The 11,882-nt window shown below is 49.9% G+C and overlaps 1 protein-coding gene across 2 annotated transcripts in view; it reads right to left on the bottom strand.

Annotated features, from left to right (window-relative positions):
• Window positions 1–11,560, bottom strand: part of TTYH2 (tweety family member 2) — a 94,719-nt gene extending 83,159 nt beyond the window's left edge. For both annotated transcript variants that reach the window (XM_073682552.1, XM_073682553.1), the window contains exon 1: window positions 11,300–11,560. In XM_073682552.1, coding sequence (XP_073538653.1) covers window positions 11,300–11,428 — 129 coding nt within the window. In that variant the 5' untranslated portion in view covers window positions 11,429–11,560. The remainder of the gene's footprint in view (window positions 1–11,299) is intronic.
• Window positions 11,561–11,882: the final 322 nt, after the last annotated feature.

The raw sequence follows: 11,882 nt of genomic DNA, 5'->3' as shown, positions 1-11,882 counted from the left end.
AAGAGAGAGGCAGTGAGAGAGAGAGAGAGAGGCAGTGAGGAGAGAGAGAGAGAGGCAGTGAGAGAGAGAGAGAGAGGCAGTGAGAGAGAGAGAGAGAGGCAGTGAGAGAGAGAGAGAGGCAGTGAGAGAGAGAGAGAGGCAGTGAGAGAGAGAGAGAGAGAGGCAGTGAGAGAGAGAGAGGCAGTGAGAGAGAGAGAGAGAGAGGCAGTGAGAGAGAGAGAGAGAGAGAGAGGCAGTGAGAGAGAGAGAGAGAGAGGCAGTGAGAGAGAGAGAGAGGCAGAGAGAGAGCGAGCGAGGCAGAGAGCGAGCGAGCGAGGCAGAGAGCGAGCGAGCGAGGCAGAGAGCGAGCGAGCGAGGCAGAGAGCGAGCGAGCGAGGCAGAGAGAGCGAGCGAGCGAGGCAGAGAGAGAGCGAGCGAGCGAGGCAGAGAGAGAGCGAGCGAGCGAGGCAGAGAGAGAGCGAGCGAGCGAGGCAGAGAGAGAGCGAGCGAGCGAGGCAGAGAGAGAGCGAGCGAGCGAGGCAGAGAGAGAGCGAGCGAGCGAGGCAGAGAGAGAGCGAGCGAGCGAGGCAGAGAGAGAGCGAGCGAGCGAGGCAGAGAGAGAGCGAGCGAGCGAGGCAGAGAGAGAGCGAGCGAGCGAGGCAGAGAGAGAGCGAGCGAGCGAGGCAGAGAGAGAGCGAGCGAGCGAGGCAGAGAGAGCGAGCGAGCGAGGCAGAGAGCGAGCGAGCGAGGCAGAGAGCGAGCGAGCGAGGCAGAGAGAGAGCGAGCGAGGCAGAGAGAGAGCGAGCGAGGCAGAGAGAGAGCGAGCGAGGCAGAGAGAGAGCGAGCGAGCGAGGCAGAGAGAGAGCGAGCGAGCGAGGCAGAGAGAGAGAGAGCGAGCGAGGCAGAGAGCGAGCGAGGCAGAGAGCGAGCGAGGCAGAGAGCGAGCGAGGCAGAGAGCGAGCGAGGCAGAGAGCGAGCGAGGCAGAGAGCGAGCGAGGCAGAGAGCGAGCGAGGCAGAGAGCGAGCGAGGCAGAGAGAGCGAGGCACAGAGAGAGAGCGATTGAGGCACAGAGAGAGAGAGAGCGAGGCACAGAGAGAGAGAGAGCGAGCGAGGCACAGAGAGAGAGAGAGCGAGCGAGGCACAGAGAGAGAGAGAGCGAGGCACAGAGAGAGAGAGAGCGAGCGAGGCACAGAGAGAGAGAGAGAGAGCGAGCGAGGCACACAGAGAGAGAGAGCGAGCGAGGCACAGAGAGAGCGAGCGAGGCACAGAGAGAGCGAGCGAGCGAGGCACAGAGAGCGAGCGAGCGAGGCACAGAGAGCGAGCGAGCGAGGCACAGAGAGCGAGCGAGCGAGGCACAGAGAGCGAGCGAGGCACAGAGAGCGAGCGAGGCACAGAGAGCGAGCGAGGCACAGAGAGCGAGCGAGCGAGGCACAGAGAGCGAGCGAGGCACAGAGAGCGAGCGAGGCACAGAGAGCGAGCGAGCGAGGCACAGAGAGCGAGCGAGCGAGGCACAGAGAGCGAGCGAGCGAGGCACAGAGAGCGAGCGAGGCACAGAGAGCGAGCGAGGCACAGAGAGCGAGCGAGGCACAGAGAGCGAGCGAGGCACAGAGAGAGAGAGCGAGGCACAGAGAGAGAGAGAGCGAGGCACAGAGAGCGAGCGAGCGAGGCACAGAGAGCGAGCGAGGCACAGAGAGCGAGCGAGCGAGGCACAGAGAGCGAGCGAGGCACAGAGAGAGAGCGAGGCACAGAGAGAGAGCGAGGCACAGAGAGAGAGCGAGGCACAGAGAGCGAGCGAGGCACAGAGAGAGAGCGAGCGAGGCACAGAGAGAGAGCGAGGCACAGAGAGCGAGCGAGGCACAGAGAGCGAGCGAGGCACAGAGAGCGAGCGAGGCACAGAGAGCGAGCGAGGCACAGAGAGAGAGCGAGGCACAGAGAGAGAGCGAGGCACAGAGAGAGAGCGAGGCACAGAGAGAGAGCGAGGCACAGAGAGCGAGCGAGGCACAGAGAGCGAGCGAGGCACAGAGAGAGAGCGAGGCACAGAGAGAGAGCGAGGCACAGAGAGAGAGCGAGGCACAGAGAGAGAGAGAGCGAGGCACAGAGAGAGAGCGAGCGAGGCACAGAGAGAGAGCGAGCGAGGCACAGAGAGAGAGCGAGCGAGGCACAGAGAGAGAGCGAGCGAGGCACAGAGAGAGAGCGAGCGAGGCACAGAGAGAGAGCGAGCGAGGCACAGAGAGAGAGCGAGCGAGGCACAGAGAGAGAGCGAGCGAGGCACAGAGAGAGAGCGAGCGAGGCACAGAGAGAGCGAGCGAGGCACAGAGAGAGAGCGAGCGAGGCACAGAGAGAGAGCGAGCGAGGCACAGAGAGAGAGCGAGCGAGGCACAGAGAGAGAGCGAGCGAGGCACAGAGAGAGAGCGAGCGAGGCACAGAGAGAGAGCGAGCGAGGCACAGAGAGAGAGCGAGCGAGGCACAGAGAGAGAGCGAGCGAGGCACAGAGAGAGAGCGAGCGAGGCACAGAGAGAGAGCGAGCGAGGCACAGAGAGAGAGCGAGCGAGGCACAGAGAGAGAGCGAGCGAGGCACAGAGAGAGAGCGAGCGAGGCACAGAGAGAGAGCGAGGCACACAGAGCGAGCCACACAGAGAGCGAGGGAGGCACAGAGAGAGCGAGCGAGGCACAGAGAGAGAGCGAGCGAGGCACAGAGAGAGAGCGAGCGAGGCAGAGAGAGCGAGCGAGGCAGAGAGAGCGAGCGAGGCAGAGAGAGCGAGCGAGGCAGAGAGAGCGAGCGAGGCAGAGAGAGCGAGCGAGGCAGAGAGAGCGAGCGAGGCAGAGAGAGCGAGCGAGGCAGAGAGAGCGAGCGAGGCAGAGAGAGCGAGCGAGGCAGAGAGAGAGAGGCAGAGAGAGCGAGCGAGGCAGAGAGAGCGAGCGAGGCAGAGAGAGAGAGGCAGAGAGAGAGAGGCAGAGAGAGAGAGCGAGGCAGAGAGAGGGAGCGCAGAGTCCCCTCCCCTCCCCAAGGGGGCAGCGCAGAGTCCCCTCCCCTCCCCAAGGGGGCAGCGCAGAGTCCCCTCCCCTCCCCAAGGGGGCAGCGCAGAGTCCCCTCCCCTCCCCAAGGGGGCAGCGCAGAGTCCCCTCCCCTCCCCAAGGGGGCAGCGCAGAGTCCCCTCCCCTCCCCAAGGGGGCAGCACAGAGTCCCCTCCCCAAGGGGGCAGCGCAGAGTCCCCTTCCCACCCTCAAGGGCACATTATAATCAAACAGCTCAAAGGTAACCTAAGGACAATCAGATTCCAACTGTTAAAAGGTGAGTTTTAAGGAAGGATGTGTGCCGTCACTGTCTATGGGTGATATGAGAAAGCCAAGGAGAGATTTGTTGTCTGCAGATTGGTACATTAAAAGGTTTGCAGTCTCATCAATGTCTACACAAGGTCCGTCCTTGGTTACTTGTAGATACTGAAATTGCCATAGAAAAGCATACGTTTTTTTATTTCCTCCCAACAGATGGGCAGAGGGACGATGAGAAAGAACGAGTCTATATAGATCCATCTCCCAGTGCCACAAATAGAATGGTAATGTAGTTTTTGGCAGACACAGGAGGGCAACAGAGCTACAAAACCTCTACGATGCTGTGTGTATGCACTCCTAACAACATCTGGGCGTGAGTCTGATGAGGTGGTGGATGGTAAGTAAAAAATAGTCTGTGTGGCACTGCGAAGTGGTGATGGTGTCCTGGGGTTCTCCTCCCAGACCTAGATCCAGTTATCAGTGGCTCCTGTGGCACTACTTGGCAGCGTCAGATGCAGATACATAGTACCCCAGGGGATCTCAATTGAATTCCGATATGGGAAACATGAAGGGTAGTCAATGCCTATATTATCCAGAAACTAACCACACACACTGGCCACAAGAGGCCGGGCAATGTCCTGCACCAGTGAAATGTCTGACAATGGTTATAAGAATTTCATCCTGGTACCTAATAGCAGTCCGGGCACCATTAGCTATCATATGGAGGTTTGGGGGCCCTAAAAGGATATGCTTCCCCTGATCATCACTGACTCACCACCACACGTTCACTGAAGAGTCTCTAGTGGATATAAAAACGCATCGACGAAAAAGGCCAGAAGAGGATGTGAAGAACTGTTCTGATGAAAACAGTCAGAGTAGTATATGAAGAATTGTTCAGAAGAATGGGACGAGAGGTGGATGTGAAGAATTGTTCTGAAGAATGGGTTGAAAGATGGATGCGAAGAATTGTTTTGAAGAAATGGGTTAGAGGAGGATGTGAAAAATCATTCTGGTGAAAGCAGTCAGACAAAGGTGTGAAGAATAATTCTGATCAAAGTAATTAGCGGAGGATGTGAAAAATACTTTTAATGAACATGCAATGCAGTCACCCAGCCTTCAGCCAACATCGGCAGTGAAGCCCCAGAACACAATGACCCCTGTGACTCCTGCAGCCAGACTATCCATGCAAACCCCAGAAAAGTCGGCCATACTGCAGAGGGCCAATCCAATCTATGCTGTATGGGCAGCTTTAGGGGCTTTGTACAACACTGCTACATCTAGTATAGGAGGATGACATGACACTATGCATTGCTGTCTAGAAATAACTCATTAAACTTGAATTGACCTCACATTATTAATTCATCACCTCTGCTGGGAATCGGACCTGTGTGAAGACCATTGGTATATAATGACCCCCTCTTTACCCCTGCGTGACCTTTGTGGGATCTAAGTGGAGTCTTAAGACTTTTTACAAAGCATATGGAGAGCACATGAAGTACATCTGCCATGCAAAGAGTAATTATATACAGAACTGCATGATACTGTAAAATTAACAATTAATCTGGGAAGAAGAGCTGCAGTGTAAAGCATGAGGAAGATACAGCACACAAACCTCAGCCTCTGATGAGACGAAGGGTTGTTCGAGTGGCAGAAATCAACTCTCCATTCACAGACATCCTATTTGGCCTGCGCTGTGGAAGAAAAGGTGCAGTGTAAAGCATGGAGGAGTGAATGGTCCCAGCCTCAGAAATGAGATGGTTACAATAAATAAATACTGCCGTAAAACACTGAACAACAGAGGAAACATAACCACCTCCTTCCGTTACCCACTGCCTTGCATCTGATGGACAGATGAATTTTCATTTGCTCGCTCCCTCTCCAGTCATTAGGACCCATTACAGGAGCTGAGCTGGTCAGCCGCACATTACGCCGCCATTATCTGAGGGATGTAAAGTGCCGCACCCCATTCTAGCTCCTACTTTAATACTTTACATGCCAAGCAGGGAGGTTTTATGTAGCTTGGTAGGTTTACAGTATGTGAATGGTATGCTGGCGCTGAGGTTGCCATGGTAGAGCCAACGGAGACACACTGGACAAACATCCTGCCATGTGACTGCCACGGGAGGGCTAGCAGTGTGAGTCTGATGAGGTTACCATGGTAACCCAAGAGCAAGCACAGATGACTGCAGAAGTGAGGGGACAAGAAAAAGGAGGAGAGGCTAAAGTGATGATGTAAAATATTAGCTTATAATGACCATTGGTAAGCAAGCGAGACAGGGAGAGAGAGACCAGGCAGGAGAGCGAGCGAGCCAGGCAGACAGAGAGACAAGGCGGGAGAGCGAGCGAGATGTTCATGAAAACGATCTCGTGGGCGGGAGAACAAGCGACCAAGCCTGGCAAATAGGCAGGCAGCGATCTCGTGGGCGGGCGGGAGGGCGAGCGAGCCAGGCAGGCAGCGATCTCGTGGGCGGGCGGGAGGGCGAGCGGGCGAGCGAGCCAGGCAGGCAGCGATCTCGTGGGAGGGCGAGCGAGCGAGCCAGGCAGGCAGCGATCTCGTGGGCGGGCGGGAGGGCGAGCGAGCGAGCCAGGCAGGCAGCGATCTCGTGGGCGGTAGGGCGAGCGAGCGAGCCAGGCAGACAGAAACCAAATGGGAGAGTGAGCAAGCTGTGCAGAAAGCGATCTCGTGGGCGGGAGGAGAGAGAGTGAGCCAGGCAGAAGGATAGCGATCTCGCGGGTGGGAGGGCGAGCAAGCCGGGCAGAGAGCCAGCAATCTTGCGGGCGGGCGACCCAGACAGCGATCTTGTGGGCGGGAGGGCGAGCAAGTGAGCCAGACAAAGACCCTCGAGTGAGCCCGGCAGACAGACAGAGACAGGGGTAGGAGGGTAAGCAAGACAGGCAGACAGAAATTGGGTGAGGGCAGACAAAAAGAAAGATTGTGCAAGCGAGGCCAGACAAAGCGCAATCTGGTGAGAGAGTCTGACTGAGTTTGGGAGGGAGAGCAAGACAGAGAGCCATCATCCTATCAGAAAGAAGTGTCAGCCATGCCCTCAGTGCTGTCGCTCAGCGTTGCGTGACCGTGTATATGTCTATAGCGTTCTGGACCCCCATCTAGATGAAGAGTATACCTTTTAATGAAATTTGGTGCATCTTTCAGCTGCCATGCAACGTCGCAAAATATGTCCTCCAGTCAAGGATTGGACACAAGTGGAGAAACTGCGACCACTCTTTAAAAAGTTGTCGGAGCCGGCCGAAACTGGCGTACAAACGCCAAAAACTTGAGCAAGCTGAGCAAACGTTTTACGATATTTCAAGCAGTCTTATGCTATATTTCTGTTGAAAACTGATGAATCAGGACCACAGTGCCAAAACTGCAGTGAAGACTTACACAGAATCAAAGCAAGATACTTCTGCTCAAAAATTTCCCCCTCATATATTGAAGTGGAGATGTTGTCCTAAAATCCCAAAATTGAGCATAGGGAGATCCATCATGCATTATCAAAGACACACAGGATTGCGTTCTCAGCTATTACAGCGATTATGAAAAATAAAAAAAAAAATCACATAAAATGCATATGGGCAACTGTGCAAACAAGCTACAGTTAGAAGGTGCAATTGATAGTGCAAGTAATGCAAGCACCTTCTCAAGGCCAGATATTGCAAGTGCAAAATATACTTCATACACAGTGCATATGAACCAGTTTGCACAGTTGCTCATTTGCATTGTATGTGATTTTTTTCTGCACTTGCAGTATTTGTGGCCTCAAGGTGGTGCTTATTTTCTTTGCACTATTAATTTGCACTTTATTTAAATGGTAGCTGATTTGCACTATAGCTAATGGCACTTCATGTGATTTGATTTTGATACATTTCTCAATTCTTATAATTCGATATATTTAATCAACATTATTATGGTTCAGTGATTTTTGTGATTTTGAGCACTTGCCCTATATGGTGGATATATCATGTTATAACTGGCTTGTGTAGTTCTTTTCTGTTCTAGTTTCCTTCCCATTTTTTATGTATTTTATGTTGTATTTTAAGTATATGTCAATAAAAACTCCATGTTTTATTATACTGGCGCTAATCTTCCAAGTCGTTTATAGGTTTATGATATACAGCGAAGTATAAAGAAACGAACCCCACGGACAGAAGATTGTGGGGTTGTCACGACCTTTGTGCCTGAATGCACTGGGGGAACCAGACGCTGCGTCCCACGAGGGCCCCAGTACAACAATATAAGCTGAAAATATTCAGCGACACCACGAGCTGCGACGGCGGAGCTGATGCTCCACAGGTGAGAATCACAGAGATGCAGATTTCCAGCATCTTCTGACACATTATTACACTATACAGCTGCGCTTCTCACGGGAGGTGACGAAAACTGGAATTTTTGCTATATTTGTAGCTCCAATTAGCTGAGTCCATCTTACTTAGGACTGCAAGTTGGGTGGATTTTTTTTATTTTTTTATTTTTTTTAAAGAAGCACAAACAACACTGCTCTTAAAGTTCAATGACAGATTTGGCTCTGCTACATCTGCAGCTGTAAGCCTGAAATATGGAGCGAATTAAAGGGAAACTATGAAAACAGTAGAAAGCTGCTACACGATAGTAAATGGCAAAAAAAAACACATAGGTGGCACTATTTTGCAGTAACACAGGCATGGTGCCCCCTAGTGGACAATGGCAAACATTGCATAAAAAAGAATTGCACAACCATGGACACATGCAAATTACTACCATCTCTGCTGCCCCAGACTTAGAGGAGCAGAGGAAGAGCACCACTGGCATCGTGGCACGGAGGTGGTAAACTGGAATATATGGGATGATGAGAAAAGGGCAAAACCTTTTTTTGGGGGGGTATAACAGCACCAGGGGAGGCAGAAGGACACAGCATAGGCAGATAACATTTTTATAACTGATCTAGATAAGGGAACTGAAGGTAAACTAATCAAATTTGTAGACAATGCAAAGCTAGGAGGGATAGCTAACAATAGAGAAGACAGAGAAAGGATTCATAAGGATCTAGATAAGCTTGAACAATGGGCAGCGACTAATAGAATGGTATTCAACAGGGAGAAAAGCAAGAGATTCTACATCTGGGCAAGAAAAATGAAAATTACATGTACAGAATGGGAGGAATAGAACTAAGCAATAGCACACGTGAAAAAGAATTGGGTATACTAATAGATCACAGACTACACATGAGTCAACATTGTGATGCAGCAGCAAAAAAGGCAAACACAGTTCTGGGTTGCATAAACAGAAGCATCCAGTCTAGATCACATGAAGTAATTATCCCCCTCTACTCCTCCTTGGTCAGACCTCATCTGGAATACTGTGCCCAGGACTGGGAACCACATTTAAAAAAAAGACATCGAAAAAAGGGAGCAAGTTCAGAGAAGAGCTACCGGGATGGTGAGCGGACTGCAAACTATGTCCTACGAGAAACAGTTAAAGGATCTGGGAATGTTTAGCTTGCAAAAAAGCAGACTTAATAGCGGTCTACAAATATCTGAAGGGCTGTCACACTGTGGAAGGATCAGCTTTATTCTCATTTTCACAAGGAAACACGAGAAGTAATGGGATGAAACTGAAAAGGGAGAAGATACAGATTACATATTAGAAAAAAACTTTTTGGCAGGTTGATTAATGAGTGAAACAGGCTGCCACATGAGGTAGTGAGTTCTCCTTCAATGGAAGTCTTCACACAGGCTGGACAGACATCTGTCTGAGATGGTTTAGAGAATGCTGCATTGAGCAGGGGGTTGGATATGATGACCCTGGAGGTCCCGCCCAACTCTAACATCATATGATTCTATGAACATTAACATAATGTTAAAAGGGTCTTCTTCACATACACAGGTTTATGGCCGCTGTCATTTTAATAAACTTTACATAAATCAATAGTATTGGAGAATACAATATATTACAAAGTTTCTTATATCAGAGAAATCTGCTTCTTTCTCCACTTCTCCTCTTTGACTCCTGCCTTCTGAACTTATTATTCACCCAGAAAACCTACGAAAGGTTCCTAGTAAGTGGTTTTTTTTTTTTGTTTTTTTTTTCACCCCAGAGCTGGGTTGACCGCAACACTGCTCAGTACTATTGTATAATGAATGTCCTGGAAGACATCATAGCAGCTAGTTTCCACCCAATAGCTCAGAGACAACTGGGAAATACAGTTAGAGCCTTCAGAGGAGAAAACTGGTGAAAAATGCAGGATACAAGCCATATAATGGACAAAAATAGTGTTATTCTACATGTACACAGACAGATCAGCCTACTCTGCAAAATCCCCTGAAATGGAACAGCATGGACTCCAGATTGATACATTTTACCTGCAATGAAACATACAACAAAGGCACAAGGGAGATATTGTGTAGCAAACTTTCTCCTATGAAAAGTTTTAAAATGGGTCGTCCAGCCAGCTCAGAATGAAATAAAATAATAAAAAGTCACACTCTCCTTACCGATTCCTCACTGCACCCGTTACGGTACAATTCCTTACACTTCCTGCTGCAGCTGCATTGTTTATGATGACCACTGCAGACAATCACTGCCACCAACAAAGGTGAGCCACTACAGTCAGTGACTGCTTGCACCGGTCAGATGCTGCTGATGAACGACTGAACACAATGCCATATCACAAGCAATAATGTATAATCTAAAGGTGACGCCTGATACTTACTCTACCTCCCTATATGTCCCCGACAGCTCCACGGCCCCTAGCTAGCCTCCCATTAGCCCATCCACTATCCTCCCATTGTACTGCCCTCATGTCACATCCTGCCCAGGTAAGACAATGACCAGCTCCCTCTTTGGAGTTGGGACTCCATAACTCCCCCTGTCCAAGGCTGCAGCCGGGCATCATCATTATATGTACATAGTGATATATAGAGAATAGGCATTACATATATACACCTATCGTGAGATGAGGAGCACCATACTGTATATACCGCCCTAGAGTGATATATGGAGTACAGACAATACATATATACCCCTATATAGTGAGATGAGGAGCACCATACTGTATATACTGCCCTAGGGTAATATATGGAGTACAGACAATACATATATACCCCTATATAGTGAGATGAGGAGCACCATAAAGTATATACTGCCCTAGAGTGATATATGGAGTACAGACAATACATATATACTCCTACATAGTGAGATGAGGAGCACCATACTGTATATATTGACCTAGGGTGATATATGGAGTACAGACAATACATATATACTCCTATAGCGAGATGAAGATCACCATAATGTATATGCTGACCTATAGTGATATATATAGCACAGTCATAACCTATACAGTCCTACAGTGAGATATAAAGCAGGATCATCACATAGTCCTATAGTTGCATTTGGAGTCTCATAATTACATACACAGCCCTATAGCAAGACAAGGAGCATGATAACTATCTATACAACCCTATTGTGAGAGAGAGCACCGTTGTAATTTATAGTTTTATGGGTTATAAAGAATAAATGGAACATATAACGTATATCACACTACATACCTTCCTATAGTGATACATATGAATGGGGAAGTATGATCCATCTATATACTGCCCTGCAGCGATGTTTGGAGGGTGAGTATATTACAAGCAGACACTGCAGGGCAATGTTGTCACCACACTGCTATATACTGTAGTGATGTATGGAGGCTGTGCATATATATATATATATATATATATATATATATATATATATATATATATATATTTATATAGTGTGTGTGTAGATATATATATATGAGATACATGCAGTCACCACACTGGTATATACTGTAGTGATGTATGGAGGCTGTGTATATATACTGTATATAAATATTTAGATAGTGTGTGTATGTATAAGAGATACATGCAGTCACCGCAGGGCTATATACTGTACGGAGGCTGTATACATGTGTGTGCCTGCACCATATATCCATTACTCTGGTGATACAGTCACTATACACACTGCCCTATGTTGTCATACAGCACACTATGCCTCAGCTCCCCGCACCCCTCGTACTTTGCACAGTTTGGGGGACTCACCTCCCTGTAGCCGGGATCTGTCGGGTTAAAGTCGCTGCTCCTAGGTCTCAGGGACAATTCCAAGTGCGGGATATTGTGCAGCCAGTAAACCCACCAGGGAGTAATGTATTCCACGCGTGCAGCCGCCATGCCCCCGGCTTATCTTCCCAGGACTGGAGTTCACATCTCCGGCACTGCCGGACACTGAGACTGAGAGTGAGGGAAGAGAGGCGGGGACGCGCAGCGCGTACCACTCAGGAGGGAGCGTGCCCGCGCAGCGCGCTCTGTAGACTAGAGGGGGAGGTTGCGCTACGCGCAGCGCGTTCCATTTGCTTGAAGCAGAGGGGGCACTCACTAGATTAAAGACTACCAGCCCCCTGCATGGCTAATAAGGTGGAGATTCACTGCCTAATTGCCGACATCAATGCGGTCTTTGGTTCAGGCTGATTCCCCATCATCATACCCTGCTATATAGGAGGGGTCATCGAGGGCAGACTCCCCACATCAAAACGTTATGGCATGTCTTGGTTCTAGGACTAGCCCTTTAAATTGAACTTATCACCAGGTCAGAAGGGTCCAGTTTTTGCTCCTATTTTTTTCTCGC

This window comes from Phyllobates terribilis, unplaced genomic scaffold, assembly GCF_046119375.1.
Source record: "Phyllobates terribilis strain yellow unplaced genomic scaffold, ASM4611937v1 Scaffold_5__5_contigs__length_657084704, whole genome shotgun sequence".
NCBI lineage: Eukaryota > Metazoa > Chordata > Amphibia > Anura > Dendrobatidae > Phyllobates > Phyllobates terribilis.
Note: the sequence above shows the minus strand (reverse complement) of the source record. Positions and strands in the feature narration are given on the sequence as shown.